Here is a 23165-nt window from a genome sequence, read left to right as displayed (position 1 = left end):
ATTTTCAACTTAGCAAATCCATTACTGTAAGTGTCTGAATTTTTTCTTCAAAATTTACCTCATCAGGGGCGCCTGGGTGGCTCAGTGGTTTGGGCTGCTGCCTTCGGCTCGGGTCATGATCTCAGGGTCCTGGGATCGAGCCCCGCATTGGGCTCTCTGCTCCGCAGGGAGCCTGCTTCCCTCTCTCTCTCTCTCTCTCTCTCTCTCTGCCTGCCTCTCTGCCTACTTGTGATCTCTGTCTGTCAAATAAATAAAATCTTTAAAAAAAAAAACAAAAAAAACCCCAAAAAACAAAATTTACCTCATCATTTACAGTAGTATATAAAACTTCATTGCCAGCACTGCCGAAGACACAGGCTTGACGAATTAACTGCAGTTCTTCCTCAGAACAAAGGGAGAAAATTGGCCACTTTCCCACATCTAACATCTTCAAAGATGATGGAGTAGCCTGTACTGGCTGAAAAGGAAAAAATTAAAAATAAATAATAAATCAATAAAATTAAAAAATATACGTGTGTACACACACACACACACACACACACACACATTAAGACTATTAAGTTAAAAATATTTTTTTTTCCCTTCCCCTTTGACTTCTGTGGAAGTCAGCACCGGCTTAAGGAGGGCCCATTCTTTCTAGTCTTGAGAGGCCCCTCCCAGCTACAGGAACTGTCATGAGAAGCCCACTGCTTCAGTCCTGCTCTCACAACAACCAAGAGCCTGAGACCCCGGCTGGGACCAGATCTCACCTACTAATTTTCCTCAGGGCCACAAGAACCGTCCAAGGCTGACTTCTGTACTTTCAGTGCTATGTCTTAAATGTAGCTCTGGAAACTAGGCTGGTTGGAAAGGCAGGAAAGGCAGGAAAAACGGAGAGGGCACGGGGATTTCATCAGGCACCTAAGTCTTGACAAAATGCATTCCTGGAAAAGAACGATGCTGAAGGTGACACCAAGGAACCAGTCCAGAAGTTTCGGTTCATGGGTCCATTCTGACTGTCAGTTGAGCAGTTAGTGGCTTCTCTCGTCTATCCCCCACTCTACCCCCTCAGGTTTGGGGATTGCTAGGTATATACACCCACAAAGAATGTATTTGTTTGCTTGGGCTGCCATAGCAAAGTACCACAAGCTGAGAGGCTTACACCAAAGAAATTTATTTTCTCCCAGGTCTGGAGGCTAGAAGTTCAAAGTCAAGGTATCTGCTAGTTTGGTTCCTCCTGAGAGCTGTGAGGGAAGGACCTAGGCCTCTCTCCATCTTGGCTTGTGATGGCCATCTTCTCCCTGTGTCTTCATATCCTCTTTGCTGCATGCACGTCCTTTTCTTGACCCAAACTGCCCCTTTTCATAAGGGCACCAATCATACCAGAATTAGGGCTCACCGTAATAACCTCAGCTTAACTAATCACATCTGCAATTACCCCATTTCCAAATAAGGTCACCTTTTGGGGTCTTGGGGTGTCTTAGTGCATTTATGCTATTCTAACAGCATGCCACACGGGGTGGGTTATAAACAGCAAAAATTTACTTCTCATAATTCTGCAGACTGGGAATTTCAAGATCAAAGCACCAATACGCTCATATTCTGATGAAGGCCCCCTTCCTGCTTCAGAGCCACTGCCTTCTCACAATGTCCTCCTCATGGGATGGAAGGGGCCTCCTCCATGGGATGGATCTCTTTGGAGACCCTTTTATAAAGCACTGATCCCATTCAAGAGGCTTCCACCTTCATAACTTCATCATGTCCCTAAGTCCCACCTTCTAATAACCCCCACCTTTGGGGGTCAGGATTTCAACACAGAAACTGGGGTTGGTGGGGGGGGGGGACAATTAAACCCATAAAAGCATACGTTAAGATCATAAGCTCCTGTGCTCTCATAAGAGCATACTATGTGGACACTGCAAAGCTGTTTTAAAGAGAACTTTTATTTATTTACTCTACTGGAAACATTTTTACATATGTGCTTTCCAGCTTTCAAAAATTTGACGATTACAATAAGGTGCATAAACAGCCAATGTGTCCTTCAAATGGCCTATCACCATACTCCTGCTTAATTTAAAGGAGCGAAGGATTTTCTGAGGCCTGTCTTTCCCATCAGCTATTAAGTCAACCTTACCAGGAAAGAATTCTGGTAGAAAGCTGATTGGACTAGCTACTTATTTTCTGCAGATCTGAAAGCATATTTGTCCCACCCACTTTAGGAGTCAGGAGAGTGTATGCGTATGTACACACACACATACACACACACACACACATATTATGATGACTAGGCTCACAAGATAAAGGAGACTCAGAAATCCCATGATCTCCATCTGCAAGCTGGAGACCCAGGAGGGCTGGTAGCATAATTTAATGAACCCAGAAGCCTGAGAACCAGGGGAGACAGTGATGTATATCCCAGTCTGAGGGCAGGAAAAGATGAAGTGAAGTGACCCCTATCAATCAGTGAAACAGGGAAAAAAAAGGGATGAATGCCTCCTTCCTCCCTTTTGTTTTATTCAGTCTCTTAGCACTGTGGATCATACCCACCCACACCGGGGAGGGCAAACCATTTACTGAGTTCCCAATTCAGAAACTCTTCTAGAAACACACACACACACACACACACACACACACACAGAAGCAGCATTTAATCTGGCACCAGTGGCCCACTCAAGCTGACACAAATTAAGCAACACACCATGCGAAGGAGCCCACATGGTCACAGAGGCAGAGACTAAAGCAATCACCTCCAGGTCCAGGAACCCCCAAGAACTGACAGAAACCTCCAGAAGCTGGGAAGAAGAAAGGAAGGCTTCTTCCCCAGAGCCTTCAAGAAGTATGGCCCTGCTGGTCCCTTAATTTTAGACTTTTAGTCTCCAGAACTATAAAAGAATAAATGTCTATGGCTTTAAGTCACCCGGTTTGTGGTAAAGGCAGCCCTAAAAAACGAATACAGAGGGCAGGCAGCCTGTAACTGTAAACAGCATCTTCCTGAGTTAATGGCAGTGCCTGAAGCAGGATGAGCTCCCCTGATGCCAAAGCCAGACGCTGCCCTCAGCATGCCACTCAAGCTCTAAGACCCTGTCTGGAGAATGAAGTCCTTGGTTATCTTTTGGGCAGCACCCAAGGCCACTATAGAGCTAAGGGCAGGATCTCTCATTATGTTAGCTTTTAGTCCAATCTACCATAAATCACCCACTTCCTTACATCACGAAGGAATCTTATCTTCTCTGGGGTCTGCATTTTTATTTTATTTTTTTCCTATTTAAGTCTATAAATTTCAAAAAGAACAATGTTTGGGATGTGGCATCAAATATTTATAGATGAACTAGTGTGCTAGTTAAAAGAATTCTTACATATTATTTCTAATCTTTACAAATACAGGGCATAGATATTGCCATCCTCATTTTAAATACAAGGAAACTGAGGCAGAGAAAGACTAAGTAATCTTCCAAGATCACTTGCTTCTAAAGACTGCTTTCCATATAGCACATGTTGCAGAGAAAAAAAAGTTCACATATAAAGTTATACCACTGGAACATCTAGCCTACAATTGCAAGGCTTTGGCTGTCCTCATCCAGTCCTTAACGAACAAGACAAGAATACACACTGCGGGCTACCTTCCGTGAACAGGGCGGACGGCAATATACAAAGAGAAAACAAGCATTCCCACCTCATTTTCTCCTTTCAAGCAGATTTTTGGATTTCAACCTACCCTGCCACAAAAATCCAGTGGTTTTCTGAGATGCCTAGAAGCAGGTGGTAAATCCAATAAGCTCCTAAAACATCTGTCTACAAATCATTGGTTCTGAACTTTCTTTCTGACTCACTTGTACCAAACCTCTAGTACCCACCCCATGACTCTACTAACCACTGGGATTTTAGTGTGTGCGTGCATGCGTGCGTGCGTGTTGAAGTGTTGTTACCTGCAGTCATACATCCATTAAAGGTCAAAAGAACATTAAAGTCCAAAGAACATCAGGTGTGACAGTATCATGTATTAAGGGCCAGATACGAAAGATATAAAAATGCAACACAATCACTCCCTTCAAGGAGCTCACAATTTAACAGAAAACGAATACTTACAATATAACCTGGCTACAACGGAGGTGTGAATACTCTGCTTTTAAATGTCTGTCAGAAAGCTGGCTCCTGGAGGTGAATCATCAAAAAAAATTTTGTTTTCTAAGTCTTGTGGGGGAGTTATTTCTTGGAAGAACTTATGACTTAATTTGTAAAAGGCATACATTTACACTTTTCAGAGATAAATACTTCCTATCCATCTCAAGGAACTGTAGCATCTGTGTTCTCAGAAGAAAAATATTTCTCTACAACACACTCATGAGTGTACATCGCTGTACACATTACATATATTGCAAACATATACATATATTGTATGTAATGTGGAGACTTTGTATATATAACAAGAATGGAGGTGACATAAGATTCACACACAGCTCCTAGGGGAGAAACAGCCACCCATAGCCCTCTCTGCAAAAGGCACCCAACCACCTTTGTGCCCAACTGGTTAAGTAAGGGACCCACTGAGCCAGAGCCAAGGGCAAGCAACAAAAAAATCTGCATGGGGAAAAAGCACTACCAGGGAGTGAGAGCTTAACAGCACACACGATAAGTCTTCAAGACCGTAGCTCTAGAATTCAGTCCTAATTTGGCCCAGGTAACCCTCCTTCCTGCACGTACTACTACTATAGGCAGTAACTATTCCCTGACCAGCTTTCCTTTACTTTCCTTTACATCCAGCCTCTCTCCCCCATCTTTCACTGGCCTCTGTTTGAGAAATGCATAGTGGCAAAATTTTAATATTAGCTCAAGGAAAATATAATTAAGGAAACACAGCTCCATAAAATTGGAGACCAAGATGCATTTTATTACTCCTTTGAGTATGGGCTACCTATAGAATTCTGCTTCTCCACCCAAATGAAGAACTGAACAGATTATGATACTTCACTCAACTCTAGACAACTAAGTTGTCACAATTACATTTAAAATACAGCACATAGAAATAGAACCAAAATTACCTGTTGAGCATGACTAACAAAGAAGTTATTTTAAGAAACCCACCAACACCTTGCCTTTGGAGGACTTTCTGGCAATGCAACACTTTATATGTAATAGTCATTTCATCGCTAATTCTGTTACTCTCTTGTATTTTACAAAATCTGTTCTTCCTGGGAAAAATTAGGAATTTTTCTATTAACATTTTAGAAGATTCTCAAGTTCTATACATTACTTTGTAAGCTAATTTTCTATTTTGCTTTAAGGGCTCACAAATGAACACTTCAAGTCAGCACACAGTAATGCTATGGTTTGGTTTCATATGTTGTGCCCTCTTTGTAAACTATGTTGGCTTTTTATAATTATTTACATCTTTCATTGTGTTTTGACCATATAATTATTTACATCTTTTATTGTGTTTTGACCATACTTTATTTAAAATCAGCAGAAAACAGAAAAATGAAAATTAATAGTGGCAATTAGTATCAAGCTGCTAACAGTGAAGAACAGATATTGTGTCAATTTAATAAAATTAACGCAAGACAGAAATCAACATGCATGCTGAAAGATGTGAAATTTTAACATGAGTAGGATACACAGGAGTTAAGCTGGTTGACTGTAATGTTGAGCTGTGAAGGAGAAGGAATAAGTCAAAGAATATCTATGATGAATTAAGACTATGTCATCTAAGATTAGGTATTTTATAATTCTGTTAAGTCTCTGACAATGAAGTAAACATTATTCAACTCAGATCCTTTTGCAGGACAGTGCTATCTGTGAAAGCTCCAAGAGCACCGTTTCTGGGAACCCTGCTCTATCTCTCAGCAAATACCCACAGCTTTCTGCTGGCCCCTGTAGCATGCTATATTACCCACGATAATTATCTGTTTGCATCTGAGCCACTATATCGTGAGCCCCTCAAAGACAGATGCTATCTCCCTCATCTTCCTGTTGGGTGACCAGTAGATGTTTGATACATGTTTCATGCAACAGAAAGTACACATGCCAAAGGCATGTTTGTATGTTTTTTTCTAACCTTGCCACTTTCTCCACAGGAAAGGGAAAGCTCTTCTTCCATATGGACTCAGTCCTGTGCAGTCCCCTAAGGAAAAAGTATGTGGTAAAATCAGGATCTCATATGTCAGATGAAACTAGGCAGGTTAAAATGATTTTTCTTCCAATTAACTAAGAAAATAAGCTAAGCTCAAATATGGTGAAGGGGTGATAAGAAAATTAAGGTTTAGGCATGAGAGTTAATAGCTAAAGTGTTTTAACTGTTCTGGAACTATCATATGGTCCCTTATGGGAATCCTCCTGCAGAGGTCTGGATAGGTAATCCCAGGATAAATGAAGATTCTTAAATCTATAAGGAAATAAGTAGAAAATTTTCTTTTTACAGTTGACCTACTACAAATAAGAAAAAATAAATTTTAAATCTTTTTTTTTTTTTTTAATATTTTATTTATTTATCAGAGAGAGAGAGGGGGAGAGAGCGAGCACAGGCAGACAGAATGGCAGGCAGAGGCAGAGGGAGAAGCAGGCTCCCTGCCGAGCAAGGAGCCCGATGTGGGACTCGATCCCAGGACGCTGGGATCATGACCTGAGCCGAAGGCAGCTGCTTAACCAACTGAGCCACCCAGGCGTCCCAAGAAAAAATAAATTTTAGACCTTGGTCAAATTTCCTCTGGGATTGGAAAGTTCCAAATCACTGTGAAGAGCAGACTTATCAGTTCTCAGCTCCACTGAAGAGTATATGATTTGCTAAACTGAGGGACGTGGGGTGAGGAATGAATGAAAAAATGAAAGGATAAAGAATGAATAGAGCTTTGTTTATCCTAGACCTTAACAACAAATCTGCAACAACAGCCATCAAGTTTGCAGCAGCAGCACTCAATGTTCTTGCCTTAATGAATCATCGCTATGAAGATTACTTTCTACCACATAAAAGTAACCATAGAAGAAGCTCTACCAAAAGAGCCACGGCATGGGCTCTCTCTTTGCTCAAAGGATTCCCTTTAATATTTCTTGCAGGTCAAGTCTGGACTGTGATTCAATCATTACCTAGTTGACTATCTCATCCCTAAAAATAAATATAAATAAATATTCTCTCTCCTCCCAAAAGCAATTGAATGAAATCTTATTTAATAATTTTGATATCCCTGGGGCACCTGGGTGGTTCATTGGGTTAAAGCCTCTGCCTTCGGCTCAGGTCATGATCTCAGGGTCCTGGGATCAAGCCCCACTCTCTCTCGGGCTCTCTGCTCAGTGGGGAGGCTGCTTCCCTTCTCTCTCTCTCTCTGCCTCTTTGCCTACTTGTGATCTCTGTCAAATAAATAAATAAAATCTTTAAAATAATAATAATAATAATTCTGATATTTCTGATTTATTAGTTGGGGTTCTATTTGCTCAAATACAATCCGCATTTCAAGGATTAACATCAGAACATTTTATTTTGATATTATCTACAGGAAATCAGAACCTTATAGTAGACAGATAAAAACAATAATCAATATAAGGTCAAGTCTTAACAATGTTCCTTATCAATGTTTTATATATCCATGAGGATACTGATAAAATTTTGTTTTCCTCAGCTATAAAAAGTTCTCTCAGAATATAAGAAATAATAATATATTTAGAATAATTATAGCTCAAACTGTGGCAACTGATACAAATCATTATTTCTTTCTTTTTAACATTTATTTATTTACTTATCTATCTATCTATTTACTTAGAGAGTATGAGCAGGGAGAAGGGCAGAGGGAGAGGGACAGAATCTCAAAAGCAGACTGCACGCTGAGTGTGAAGAGCCTGAGGTGGGGCTCGATCTCACCACCCTAAGATAATGCCCTGAGCCAGAATCAAGAGTCAATTAATCAACTTAGCACCCAGGTGCCCCCAAATCATTATTTCTAACGTCTAGAAAAGATATACTTGTTTTTAAAAGAATTACTTGGACTTTTCTCACTTGTAAACCTATAAAACTTGATCTAGTTCCAATATGGAAAGATAATTTCATGTGACAGTTATCCCTACATGATCTGTCTTGTCTATTAATTTGCAAGCTGTTTGAGAGGCAACCATGACTCATTCACTGCTCTAACCACCGCAGGACATGGCTTGGAGAAGAACACAAGACTATATATTGGTTGAAAGCATTCTTTGAATACAGCTTTTTGTATCGAGGTTCTTTTCTTTCTGTTTCATCCTAATTGGAACGACATTTTCCACATCTACTCCAGGTTTACTAGAACAAGAAATAAAAGGAGGGGAGGGGGAAAAATGAAAGTAGAAGAGAAGAGGAAAAAGAGTAGAAGAAGGGAAGTCAAAGGGAAGAAAAAAAAAAGGAAATAAATAGGAAGAAAAGGGACCAAAGATGAGCTGTCACTGTCCCTTATTGTAATGTAGGCCATTTTTGTTCCTAGGAGAAGGGAAATCTTGCTCATACACTAAGATCAAACAGAAGTCAAAGGGAAAAGAAAAAAAAAAAGGAAATAAATAGGAGGAAAAGGGACCAAAGATGAGCTGTCACTGTCCCTCATTGTAATGTAGGCCATTTTTGTTCCTAGGAGAAGGGAAATCTTGCTCATACACTAAGATCCTAGAACAGCAATCCTGGATTGTTGTTTCCCTTCCCATCGCCCTACCATTACTGGTTTCTGGTTTATTCTTACTTTTTCTTTTTCCAAAACTAGGCAGATGGGCGCCTGGGTCTGCCTTCAGCTCTGGTCATGATCCTAGGATCCTGGGATCAAGCCCCACATCCGGCTCTCTGCTCGGCAGGGAGCCTGCTTCTCCCTACCCCCCTGCCTACTTGTGATCTCTGGCAAATAAATAAACAAAATCTTAAAAAAAAAAAATAGGCAGATACGTGTCTGTGTTTTTATTTCCTAATTCTTCTTTACACAAAAAATAGCATACCTGATATACTCCAGCAATTTGTTTTTGTTTTTGTTTTGTTTTTTTTTAATTTAACAATATCTCCTGGAAATCAGTCCTTATCAGTTAACAGAGTTTTTTTTCTTTAATCAGTTGAATATCCTGTTTTTTGTTTTCATTTTAAAATCCTGGTTTTTAAAAATTTTTTAATTAAATTTTTTAAATTTAAAATTTAATTAAATTTAATTAAATTTTTTAATCCTGTTTTTTTATTTAAAAAATAACATTTCTAAAATTCAATTAAGGCTAAATATAACATTAGTATAATTTCATCTTTATTGGCCAGAATGCTGTTGAAGATTTAAAAATTATTCAAGAATAATTACTATTGTACAATACTTTGAAAAAACTGTTGAATTCTCTAGCATTATGGAAAGTAGCTGGATTTTTTTTTTCTAACATTATTTCAATGTGATCAAACATAATAGCGAAAACCAATTTACACAACTTGAGAAATAAAGTTTATGGAATATATGTAAGGATTATAGTTATCTTCTCCTGTTATCAACATGATTTTACCAGGCTATTATTATTATTACTGAGAGAGAGAGAGTATGTGTGTGAGCAGGGGGAAGATAGGAGGGGCAGAGGGAGAGGGAGAGAATATTAAGCAGAGTGTATGTGCTGAGTATAGAGCCTAATGCATGGCTTGATCTCACAACCTTGACATCATGACCTGGCCGAAATCAAGAGTCAGATGCTTAACAGACTGAGCCACCAAGGCACCCCTCACCAGGCTATTACTAATATCAATGTTATAGCAGTATATCAACATACACTTCTTAAAAATCCACAATATACATAAAGAATACCACATCTATAAACTCTAAATAACAGCAGCAATAATAATAACAGTTAAAATAAATAGTTAGCCTGTATGGACCCTCCCCTACAGTGCAGGGTTATTTTAAACTTTCCTGTGTACCTTCCAGTTTTATTTTGTACTGACCGGCTGGGACTGTTCCATCCAAAATTTTTGTACCTGATTGTTTTAAATTTCTGGAGCCCTGTATTCAGTCATCTTTAATCCTGCTCCTTCTAGATCCTTGTAAAGTTGTCTTCTAGGATAAAGTTAATGTGACTGAAAAACATAAATGCATAAATAAATTCTATTACAAAAAAAAAACAGAAAAGAAAAAAATATACCATCTTGCAACTTTAAAAAGATAACATTATAGGTATATAGTTCAAAATCCTATTAGCTCTATTATTAAAAAGTAGCAATACAGATGCTCAATTATTAAAAAGCAATTATTTCACATTATAACCCTTATATAACATTTATAACTTTATGTGGTAAGTTTTAGGACCATTCTTCAACAATTTGGACACTGAAAAAAAAACACATACTAAAAAAAATTTGTAAGCATACTCTTTGTTGTTGTTGTTGGAGAGAGAGAGCACAAGGAGGAGCAGCGGCAGGCAGAGGGAGAAGCAGGCTCCCCACTGAGCAAAGAGCCCAAAGTGGGACTCAATCCCGGGACCCAGTGATCATGACCTGAGTCAAAGGCAGACACTTGACTTACTGAGCCATCCAAGTGTCCCCCAAAAAAGTTTAATTTGTAGTATGACAATATAGAAAATGTAAAGGAAGTCATCTTGAATGTAAAAAAAGCAAAACTTTGAAATTTTTGGAAGAAAGTATAGAAAACATCTTTGTGACCTCAGGGCTGGGAAAGATTTCTTAAATAAGATACAAAAGCATAAACCACAAGAAAAGACTGAAATTTAAAAGAAAAGACTGAAAAAAAAGAAATTTACTACATTAAAACTTTAGAAATATGGCATGCTAAAAGACAAAATGAACAAAGGGAAACACGTCACAGAATGGGAGAAGGTATTTTCAACATATATAACTGGTGGTTCGCAGAGGATTTGCATCTGGAATAGATAAGAATACCTAAAAATCAGTAAGAAAAAAACCTAAGCAATCCAATTTAGAAATGGGCCAAAGACAAAACAAGTCACAGAAATAACTAATAAACATATTAAAAGATGCTCAAATTTACCATAGAAATGCAATCACAATGAAATAGATCTCACCTGTCACATCTGCAAAATTAAAGGGACAATTCCTAGTGTTAGTGAGGATGCAGATCAATAGTATACCCATCCTGCCATAAGAAACATAAACTGGTGTAGTCACTTCAAAGAGTAACTCAACAATATTTAGGTCAGAGCAGTGTGCCTTTCATTCAGTCTTTTTTGACACATACATGTACCTGAAACAAAAGTCTCACAAAATAATTCTTAGCCGTATTGTATGAGGTGCTAAGGGATATCTTCTTTTCTATTTGTTCTATCTTACTCTATTTTATTCTACCCTGACTCTGTCCTATTTTATCCTTTCCTATTTCATTTTTAAAAGAAAATGCTGGTCTCAACCTACTAAAATAATTTGAGGATCACTAATAAGCCCTGCCTTATAGCTTGGACAGTGCTGACTGATGAATGGGTAAAGAATATGGGGTATATATATGCAATGGAATATTAGTTAACCACAAAAAGGATGAAATCTTGCCATTTGCAATGATGTGGATGGAGCTATAGAGTATTATGCTATGTAAACTTAGAGAAAAACAAATACCATAAAATTTCACTCAAATGTGGATTTGAAGAAACAAAACAAATGAACATAATGGCGGAAAAAGAGAGGCAAACCTGAAAACAAACTCTTAGCTATAGAGAACAGTTGCTGGAGGGAGCTGGGTGGTAGGATAGGGTTAAATAGGTGATGGGCATTAAGGAATGCACTTGTGATTAGCACCGGGCTAATTTAGAATCACTAAATTCTACACCTGAAACTAATATTATGCTGTCTGATAACTGGAATTTAAATAAAAACTTGAAAAAGAGGAGCACCTAGTAGCTCAGTTGGTTAAGTGTCTGCCTTCTGCTCAGGTCATGATCCCAGGGTTCTGGGCTGGAGCCCCACAGGGCATCAGACTCCTTGCTCAGTGGGGATCCTGCTTCTCCCTCTGCCTGCTGCTCCCCCTACTTGTGCTCACTCTCTCTCTCTCCCTCCCTCTCACAAATAAATAAAATCTTTTAAAAAGATGGTTGGTTTTTCTTGTTCTTTCTTGTGACGAGAACTATCCTGGCAACATTTAAATATGCACCCACGATATTATTGACCATAGCCAGCATGAAGCACACCTTGACCTACTCATGTCATACCTTGAAGTCTACCTCCCAAGCCCCTTCACCCATTTCATCCTTCCCCCAAACGCTCCTCACTCCTGGCAACCACCACTCTGTTCTCCATATCCATGACTTTTGTTTGTTTCTTCGATTCCAGATGTCAGTGAAATCATACAGTTGTTGCCTTTCTCTGATTTACTTCACTTAGTATAGTGACCTCTAGGTCCATTCATATTGTCACAAATGGCAAGATTTCACTCTTTTAATGGCTGAGCAATATTCCAATATGTATATATATACCACACCTTCTTTATCGATTTATCCACCTGTGGACACTTAGATTGTTTCTATATGTTGGCTATTGTAAATAATGCTGCAATCAACATAGGGGTGAATATATCTTTTCAAATTACTCTTTTTATTTCCTTTCAGTAACTACCCAGAGATGGAATTACTGGATCATATGTGATTTTAATTTTTTGAGAAACCTCTGTTTTCCATAGTGGCTTTACCAACTGACATTCCCAATAAAGCACAAGGGTTCCCTTTTCACAACCTTGCCAACACCTGTTATTTCTTGGCTTAGTGGCTTTTTTTTGTTTTTTAAGATTTTATTTATTTATTTGACAGACAGAGATCACAAGTAGGCAGAGAGGCAGGCAGAGAGAGAGGAGGAAGCAGGATCCCTGCCGAGTGGAGAGCCGGATGTGGGGCTCGATCCCAGAACCCTGGGAGGCTTTAATCCACCAAGGCACCCAGGCGCCCCTCTTGGCTTACTGTGAACAGCCATTCTAACAGGTGTGAAGTGACATGTCATTGTGGTTTTGACTTGCATTTCCCTGACGATTTGTGATGTTGACATCTTTTCCTGTGCCTGTTGGCCATCTGTATGTTTCCTTTGGAAAAATGTCTCATCAAATCCTGTCCATTTTTAATTGGATTGTCTGTTTATTTGCTATTGAGTTGTAGGAGTTCTTTATATTTTTTGATATTAACTCCTTATCAGATAAATAATTTGCAAATATTTTCTCCCATTCTATAGGCTGCCTTTTCATTTTGTAGATGGTTTCCTTTGTTGTGCAACAGCTTTTTAGTTTGATGTAGTTCACTTGTTTATTTTTGCTTTTACAGTCATATGCCAAGACCAATGTCAAGAGGCTTAGGGCCTATGTTTTCTTTTAGTTTCATGGTTTCATGCTTTACATTTTAGTTTTTAATCCATTTTGAGTTGATTTTTGCATATTGTGTAATATAAGTAGTCTAGTTTCATTCTTTTGCATGTACCTATTCAGTTTTCCCAACATCATTTATTAAAGAGGCTGTCTTAATGACCATTGTATATTCTTGCATCCTTGTTATAAATTAATTGAACATATATACATATGGCTCTCTATTCTCTTCCATTGATCTAGGTGTCTGTTCTTATACCAGTATCAGACTGTTTGATTACTATGGCTTCATAATATAGTCTAAAATCAGAAAGCATGATACCTCTAATTTTGTCCTCCTTTCTCAAGATTGCTTTGGCTATCCAGAGTCTTTTGTGGTTCCCTACAAATTTTAGGATTATATGTTCTACTTCTGTGAAAAGTGCCATTGGGACTTTGATAGGAATTGCATTTGATAGGAATTGCATTGGGACTTTGATAGGAATTGTGGTTCCCTACAAATTTTAGGATTATATGTTCTACTTCTGCGAAAAGTGCCATTGGGACTTTGATAGGAATTGCATTTATCTATATATTGCTTTGGGTAATGGGGACATTTTAGCAATATTAATTCTTTCTACCCATGAGCATGGAATATCTTTGCACTTATTTGTGTCTTCTTCAATTTCTTCCATAAATGTCTTATAGTTTTCAACACATAGGTCTTTCACCTTCTTGTTTAAATTTATTCCTAAGCGTTTTTTGATGCAATTGTAAATGGGATTTGCTTAATTTCTCTTTCTCATAGTTTGTTGTTAGTGTATAGAAATGCAACAGATTTTTGTATGTTGATTTTATACCCTGCAACTTCACTGAATTCATTTATACATTCTTTTTTTTTTTTTAAGATTTTTATTTATCTATTTGACAGAGAGAGATCACAAGTAGGCAGAGAGACAGGCAGAGAGAGAGAGGAAGGGAAGCAGGCTCCCTGCTGAGCAGAGAGCCCGATGCGGGACTCGATCCCAGGACCCTGGGATAATGACCTGAGCCGAAGGCTCAGGCTTTAACCCACTGAACTACCCAGGCGCCCCATTTATACATTCTTTATTGAAATAAAAAACTAGAGTTTTTTGGTGGTATCTTTAAGGTTTTCTATGTATAAAATCATGTCACAAATTATGAAAGGCTTACATCTTTCTTTCCAGTTTGGATGCTTTCTATTTCCTTTTCTTGCCTAATTGCTCTAGGACTTCTGATACTATGTTGAATAAAAATGGCAAAAGTGGGCATCCTTGTCTTATACCTAATCTTAAAGAAAAAGCTTTCAGCTTTTCACCATTTAGTACAACATAGGCTGTAGACTTGTCATATATGGCCTTTATTATGTTGAAATACATTCCCTCTATATCTACTCTATTGAGAGTGTTTTTCAAAAACAGATGTTGAACTTTGTCAAATGCCTCCCTGCATCTGTTGAGATGATCATATATTTTTTATCCTTTATTTTGTTAATGTGGTGTACCATGTCAATTGACATGTGAATGTTGAACCATCCTTGCATCCCTGGAATAAATCCCATTTGATCATGGTATAAAATCTTTTTAATGTACTGGTGAATTCATGTTATATTTCCTAATATTTGCTAATCTGTGTGCAATATTTGCAAATATTTTGTTGAAAATTTTTGCCTTTATGTTCATCAGGGATACTGGCCAGTAATATTCTTTTTCATGTGTGGTATCCTTGTCTGGTTTTGGTAAAATCATTTGGAAGCATTCCCTCCTCCTTAATTTTTTGGGAGAGTTTAAAAAGGTCAGATATTAATGGTAGCATTCACCAGTGAAGCCACTGGGTCATGAACTTATATTTGTTGGGAGGTGTTTGATGACAAATACAATATCCAGACTAGTAGTCAGTCTATTCAGATTCTCTTCTTCTTCATGATTCACTCATAGAAAGTTTCTGTGAATATCCATTTCTTCTTGGTTGAGCAATTTGTTGGGCTATAATTCTTCCTAGTAGTCTCTTTCGATCCTTTGTATTTGTGGTATCAGTTGTAACTGCTCTTTCATTTCTGATTTTTTTTGAACCCTCTTTTTTTTCCTTGATGGGTCTGGCCAATTTTGTTTATCTTTTCAAAGAACTAGCTTTTAGTTTCATTGATCTTTTCTATTATCTTTTTAGTCTCTGTTTATTTCCACTCTGATCTTTGTTATTTCCTTTCTTCTACATTCAGCTTTGTTTGTTCTTCCTCTAGCTTCTTTAAGTAGAAAAGTTAAATTGTTTGAGATTTTTCTTATGTCTTTAGCTAGGCATGAATCCCTATGAAATTCCCTCTCACTACTACTTTTGCTGAGTCATATATATTTTGTAAGTTATATTTCCATTTTCATTTTTCTGAAGGTATTTTATTTCTCCTTTGGTTTTTTTTGATTGGCCCATTGGTCAGTAGCATGTTGTTTAATCTTTACATGATTTTCTAACACTTTCTCTTTCCTCCTTCTGGGACCCTTATAATGCTAATGTTATGCCACTTTATGTTGTCCCATAGGTTCCTTAAGCTAGCTTCATTTTTTTCTTTTAATTTTTTTTTCCTTTTTGTTGCTCTCTTTGCGTTCCACTGCCCTGTCTTCTTGATCACCAAACATTTCTTCTGCTTCAGCCAGTCTGTTGTTGAACCCCCATCTAATATATTTTTCAATTCAGTTATTATATTCTTCAGTTCTGTGACTTCAGTTGGTACTTCCTCATATACTCTTGCTGCTGAAGTTCTCGCTGTATACATTCATTCTTCTCCCAAGTTTGGTGAACATCTTTTTGGTTATTACTTTGAGACAAGCATAGACCCTGCTGACCTCTAGACCAGGCAATGCGGCAGTGTCCCCTGGGTGACAGCTGTCAAAATTGGGACTTCAGACCAGTGTATAAGCTTCTTTCTGGAAGGTCCTGGCAAACTGTAGTGAGGCTGAGGGAAGGCAAAAAGATGGCATCCCACAGCCTATATTCCCTGAGAGCACCTTTGTAGCCTCTAGATGTGTGGCAGACCTGAAGTCTGCCCCTTGGGCCAAAGTACCAGGAGACGTGAATAGGCTTTTTTCACTAATAGACTGGGGGTCCAAGAACTATCTCTCTGTTCATTACAGTCCCATGAAACCCAGGAACATAGGCATGCCTGCCCAAGGTATCAAGAGAAAGAGTGCAAAAATGGCATCCACCAGCACCTCTGTCCCCACAAAAAGTTCCAATCAGCAGAAGCTTTAAGGTTAGAAAATAAATCTTCACATATGGTCTAGGTGCTTTTCAAACTGCTGCTTTTGTTCTCGTTCCCAAGGCAACTGTGTCTACATGCAAGCCCATTAAGAGAAATATCTCAGTTCTCTACAGCCTTTTGGGTCTTCAGGATGTAAGATCCATTGGTTTTCAAAGCTAGATGTTTGGGGAGCTCATCTCTTCATTGCAGGTTCCAGGGGTTGGGATGCCTGATGTGGGATATAAACCCCTCATTCATCAAAGAAGCTCCAGATTTGTGAAATGCTTCCCAACTGTGGGTTGCCACTCTGGCAGTGGGGTTTTTGGTGAAACCATGCATACATGGCCCTTTTACTGTTTTGTTGTGAGGTAGCTATTCAGCTAGTTTTCTGGTCTTTTTCAGAGGGAATTTTTCCATATGTAGCTGTAGATTTGGTATGTCTATGTGAGAAGGTGAGATTAGGGCTTTTCTAAGCCATTTTGGACCACCCCTTTCAACATTTCAACCGATTATATCTGTTTTCTTGAACTTGTACAGTTCAACAATTTATTTCCAAATTATCCCTGTTTGGAACAGATAACTCCTTAATCTTGCAATTTGTATTTTGAGAGTTTTCCTTACACTCTTAATAGCTATGCAGTTGGAGATGGTGGATAAAAAGTCAGTCTTTTGATAACTGAACATGAGAAACATATCAATTCACAACAGGTCAAGTTATTCAGTTCCCTACACAAAGTATATGATAAGCAGCCTATACAAAGTATTGTTGGTAATCAATGTTAATCAGTGTGTTTGCTAATAGGACAATGTGTTATGTTACTTGGTAATACCTCTGACCCAAATAAAAAGTTAAGCTGATTACAGGACATACATTCATTTGCCTAATTTATTCAACAGATGTTGAGGTGGTGTCTGCAGTAGGTACTAAGCTGAAAGCAAACTTACATAAGAGAAAAAACAAAATAAACGTGGAGCAAAAAGATATCCACCTCCCAGGTGCTTATGTCAACATTACCCCAACACAACAGTACTTGTGGGCCTTAAGATTTAATAAACTAGACATACTGTATCTATGAGAAGAAAGCATCTTCCATGGAAACTGATTTTTACAATTAACCAGGAACTTCAAGTGCTAATAACCATTCTTTAGAAGTAATTCCTATGGTGAAAAAAAAATGGTAATTTCTGCAAAGAAAACCCAGTGTTTTACCTATGTATATATATACATATATATACACAATTATTATATATAAATATATTCTTATATAAACATTATTTTATTTGGTATATTATACAACATATTGCAACATTACATTACATTATTATAGAAAATAATTATCTATAAATATATAACTAATTCAACTTAATAATATGAGGTCAACTCTAAAGCCATGCTTGAAAAATAAAATACATAAAAAAATTTTCTTGCAATATAGAACTCAATGCTTTTAACAAAATTCTCCCATCTGGGCAATACCGTTGATGCCACTTTTATAAACAAAGAAATAGGACATTAAAGAAAACTAATGTCTTTTAGGATGCCAGCACGGTTTACAGTAACAGTATGTTAATGAGGTCCAGACCAAGTAAATGTCAGTGGGGTAATGATGATTCCCAACATTCTAACTGAACCATTAAGTGATATGTCATCTGTAAGTTATAAATGATAAAAATACAAGAAAACATGATCCCAATTATCACTTGTAAAAAAGGATGATAGCTATAATTTATCTCTACTTGAATGAGAGGCGATAAGCCTACTACAAATAACAGTAAAATACCTGCACAGCTGCTAACTAATGTGAGACAATTATAAACAGGACAGACAAAACTGAAAAACTAAAAAGCACAACTATGACAAAGGTACAACCTCAAAAAAAATTATATTGCCAGGTTTACGATAAGCATCAAACTGACTTAGAACACAGAAACATCACTGTTATTTTAATTATGTTTGTAAAAAGGTTTCCAAATTTCATCAAGAGAGATGAGGCAGATCTTCAGTCCCAAGGAAACTTGTATTTAGTTTGAAGAGATTATTGAGCTCATTAAAGTTAGCCTTTTCAAATATACAGAGCAAAAGTACCTTTTTCAAATATGAAAAATTATCAACATAAACTATACGAATGTTTTTATGTTGTTAAACTAGCTAAAATGAGTTAGTACTTGAAAAAATCTGTAAATCCATTTGAAATTTAGGTCTTTATAGATCTAGTACAATAATAATAATTTAAAAATCCTAACTGTGAAAGATCTTTGTCCCACAACATAAACATTCCCTCAGCATGGTAGGCTTTCTTAGCCTTGGCTCATTTCCATTTGGGATTCATTTTGTTTGGTTTGGTTTGGTTTTGGTTTTGGTTTTCCTTTTGGGGGGGGATTCATTTTGTTTGGTATCATAAACATTTAATTTAATACAAAATATATTATAATGTGATCGATTTATGATTTACTTACTATCTGATACTCATTAGCTCAAAATATCTTCCATGGAGAGATATACATCAGCTCAGGTTAGATCAGCAAGGCTGAAGACACTAAGACACACACTTCAGTGTCAGATATATGCTGAAAAAAACTATTATGCCTTACATTTCCTAAAGACTCTTATATTGTTAAGATGGGATCACCATGTGAACTAGACACATATTCCTTCCAGAGAATGAAAGTTGAAAGGATATCTGCCTTTCACTGAAGGATACTATAAATATCCTTCTCAGAGAGGCAAATTATTTGCTGCTTTGAAGTAAATATCCCATGTAGTCCTCTATTTTCAGCCTCAAACAGGAGTCTTTGATCTCATTCTGCACCACTGATAATTTCACTCCTGGTTTCAAATCTCTCTTGTCTGGTTAATTTTGATTTATACTAATTCAACTCCAGTAAACCTCAAAAGTAGTGGTACCTTAGAGGCATTTTAATTCCATTCTAACCAAATGATAAAACCAAAATTAAATATGACAAACTCCTCAAGGCTTAGACAAACCCCATAGGTACCTTATAGTTATCCAACATAATTTCCAGATTAATAGTTTTTGATATAGTGTTTGTAATCTACTTAAGTAAAGGGCCCAAAAGACACACTTTTCTAAAACTGTTCCTCTCTATCAGCCACTTTCTCTAAGTCTTGTCTGATTTATTCAGAAATCTCTAAGATTAATAATTTAATAACTTATCACATGATATCATACCAGGTGACCTTTCAACATAGTTTCAAATAAAGAAAAGGAACTGACCTCTCTTAGAAAACTAGTTTTCACTAATCAGAGAGACATTAAGAAGAATCGCAAAGTACAAAAATATGTGCAGAAAATATACACTTTTTCTCAACACATCTGTAGTATTCATTTGGCTAGTCCTTTCTACTTAAGAGCCCAGTCTCTTCATTTGATATATTAGGTTAAACCATAAAATTCTGTACCCAATTTGGAAAAAAAAATGTTTTACCTATATAAAATAAGGTTTTATCTGTCACAATGGTCATGCTGTGGGCCCCCATCAAATTTATACTGGAGAATGGCAAGGAACATTTTCTCCAGAAAGATAATTTGAAAAACTAGTTCTCTGTCTTGAACATCACCTTCAGTTTATCCTCAGACCCAACATAACCATGCTGTATAAAATTGTAACCCACACCTGTACTCTTAGTCCTCTTTCTCAGCTCTTCTTTTCCATATTTCATAGCACTTATAATTTTCTAAATGATAACCAAATGTGCTTACAATCAATCATTCTTTTCTAGAAATGTTAAGCTCCAGAGGGAAGGGATCTTTGTCTATCTTGTTCACTTAAGCACCTGAACAGAACCTGACGGAAAATAGTCACTCAGTATTTGTTGAATGAATGAAAGAATGAATGAATCCACATTGAGGACTCAATACAAAATATTTCTGGAGTCAGATTTTAATTCCCTTTATACACTTAACAAATATCTACTGTGCTCCGAATACGGGGGAGACAGAGCATACACATAGAAATAGGTATAAAGCCAAAGAGAACAGGGTAAGAGCTTGGAAAGAGAACAGTGGCTATTTTAAATGACCTGAGTCACCTCTCTGAAGTGATAGCAATTGTTTTGAGTCTTGGATTAAGGTAGGTGCCATACGTTTTTGGGTGGAGGGGGAAACTGAGCTTTGAGCCTGGAGGAAATAGCAAACGCCTAGGCCCTAGGGTAGAGGCCTACTTGGTAAGCCCAGCAAGCCCAATGAGGCCAGCATGGTATAAGTGGGGTGTGTGGGGTGTGCAAGAACGTATCACTCTAGTTGCCTTTACCTACTACTTAATAACGTTCATATATACACATATCTATATGTATTTGTGTATGTGTGTATATATATATCTCCGAATGCCCTGGGAAATAGAGATTACCTTTCACCTAGAGTACTCAGATTCCCTGATAATAAGAGCTTCTTCAATTCCAGCCCCCAAATGTCTGTATCAGCACATCATATAAGATTACAAAGCACAGTAATGACATCGTTAAAAACGGCTCCAAGTAGCCTCAGAAGTCACCACACTGACTTTCACTAAGTACCACTGCGCACGAAGGTGTAAAGCCAAGTTCTAACTTGGTACTAGAAGGGTGCAAAGCCATGAGGCTCTATAAACATTAAACAGCGACGGTCCTTCTGAGTCTGGGGGAAGGAGCGCCGTCCCAAAGCAGTTCGTTTACTCCCCACTTTCACTCAGCTCTAAGACTGAGCCGCCAAGAGCTGTAGGCGGCAGCTCTGTGACATGCATTCTGTGACAGTCCTGGACGCGCACTGCTCCAGCATTTTATGTAACTTCCCAAAGAACAGAAACAAAAGTTCGCTCTAAACTCGCCTTCCAACTCGGGCCAAGGCGGAGCACTTGGAAAGTTTTCAGCGTCTGAAAACCTCTGTTTCCGGGGCTGAGCGGAGCAATACCCTCGGGCTTAAAATAAAGGCTTAAGGCGACTCCTCCCCTCCCTCCCCAGCGGCTTCGCCTGGCTTAGCCAAACTTTCCCTGCCTTCCCTCAGCCACAGCAACCAGGGTCAAAAGCATCCTACAGAGTGAGGGAGTAGGTTCGGAGCCAGGAGCTAGGTGAATGGGTTTTCCCGACGCCAGCCTAGAGTCGAGGCGACAGAAATAAAAACAGCAGCAGCCTACGCGAAGCGAAGAATGAGGAGAGGAGAAACTCTAAGGCAGCCGCCGCCCCCGCAGGCCGGAACGACGCCCTGCCTCGCGTGCGGAAGGCGGTGAAAGCTCCGCGGTGGCGAGGCCAGCCAAGACCCTCGCCCCCGTCACGACATCCGCCCTCAGGCTCGCGCATGCGCAGCGCCGCCTGAGCCCGCGGCCTGGGTGGGGGGACAATCTCCAGAGTCGCGTACCCAGCTGCCCCCCCTCAGAGGGTTTGCGCACGCGCGGCGACGCCTCGGCCCTAGGCCTGGGCGGGGGTGTAACCCCGGGGGCTGCTCGTTGGCCGTCGCTGCGTCCAGGAGCTCGGAGTGAGGGGGCGGAGAGAAATGGCCGCTTGCTGGGGGCATCTGAGAGTGGCCGGCTTCGAGCCTGGCGTCCCCTCTTGACTTCCTACGCCATCCTGTAGCCTTACCTCAGCGCAGGCTCGAGCCGCATCCGCTCCGCCTTCTGGGTCGCCGTTACTGCTCGGTTGGGGACCCGGCGCAGCGACGAGTTGGCGCCTCCCCCTGAAGCAGCCCGGCCTCGGCGGGTTGCGCTCGGGTGCCAGGCCGGGGACGGGAAGGGAGGGGAGCGCACTCGAGGGGAGGGGGCCGGCGACGGCGCCTCGCCCCTCCTCCTCTCTCCCGGCTGCCCACTGCCGCCCCCGCCCCTTCCCCAACTACTCCCGGTCTTATCCGAGCAGACCCCAGGACTGCACCCCGCCTCGCCCGGGGAGCCCATCTCCGCTCTGTGGGATACCCCCACTCTCTCCAGGTTCTGGGCCCCAAAGGCTTGAGAATTTGGAGATGCCCCACCCGGAAGGGTGAGGCGCGCATATAGTGCGTGGGCAACCTTTTCTACAGTCCGCGACCCCCAGCCTCTCGGCTTTTTTCTTGTGGTGGTCTCTCCACCGGGAAGCTCAGATTGCGTCTTCGCACGCTTCCCGCCTGCTTTTCACCTCACTGCTGTGGGGCCGAAGTCGTGTACCCTTCAAACACAAATGTTGAAATAATGAGTGATTTGCCTTGAGGGAGTGACCTGAGCTACCCCGGGATCAAGGTCTTTTGGAACAACTGCACTATCCCTTCACTAATTTAGTAATTTCTTGTGTTACACTGCACTAATGTTGGCCTTGCTAGATTTTAGTAAAATGCGCCATAGCTTTATAATGTGCAATAATTTCTTCCACTTTACTGCACTTAACGTTGACTTGAGTGGGTTTTGGGAAAATGCTTCACAACTACAGTTACTAGCTGTTCTGCGAGGTAAGCTGAATGCTTTTACAGTGGCTTTTAAATGAGGACACGGGTTCAACGTCTAAGTGATTTGCCGTAAAGTAGCACAGCTGCGTAGACAAAGATGTCAACCCACAGGGACCATGACGGTGTTGTTTGGTCTGACCTTTGTCATTCACTGGGAAAACATCCATCCAGAATGTCTAGGTGTTTTTATTGCAGTTGCTGTAGTTGGCAGACATCTACGTCTATTACAGAATGGCTCCATTAAAACCCAGAAGGAGGCTTGCATTTACTTGACTTTGTAGGTTATGAGCA

General features: G+C 39.4%; 1 protein-coding gene across 20 annotated transcripts in view; it reads right to left on the bottom strand.

The window, feature by feature from the left end:
* The window catches only part of RCBTB2 (RCC1 and BTB domain containing protein 2), a 44267-nt gene extending 21760 nt beyond the window's left edge, over nucleotides 1-22507 (bottom strand). For 4 of the 20 annotated variants that reach the window (XM_082701591.1, XM_082701605.1, XM_082701592.1 and 1 more), the window contains exons 1-4: nucleotides 22046-22160; nucleotides 9914-10012; nucleotides 6032-6097; nucleotides 302-457 (exon numbers count right to left, since the gene is read on the bottom strand). In XM_082701591.1, coding sequence (XP_082557717.1) covers nucleotides 302-457; nucleotides 6032-6073 — 198 coding nt within the window. In that variant the 5' untranslated portion in view covers nucleotides 6074-6097; nucleotides 9914-10012; nucleotides 22046-22160. Of the gene's footprint in view, nucleotides 1-301; nucleotides 458-749; nucleotides 924-4061; nucleotides 4132-6031; nucleotides 6098-9856; nucleotides 10013-22045 lie in introns of those variants that run through there. The other 16 variants (XM_082701602.1, XM_082701593.1, XM_082701594.1 and 13 more) reach the window with 13 other exon arrangements.
* Nucleotides 22508-23165: the final 658 nt, after the last annotated feature.

Source organism: Mustela nivalis, assembly GCF_964662115.1.
Source record: "Mustela nivalis genome assembly, chromosome: 15".
Classification (NCBI taxonomy): domain Eukaryota; kingdom Metazoa; phylum Chordata; class Mammalia; order Carnivora; family Mustelidae; genus Mustela; species Mustela nivalis.
The sequence above is the reverse complement of the archived record's forward strand: the minus strand, read 5'-3'. Positions and strand labels throughout refer to the sequence as shown.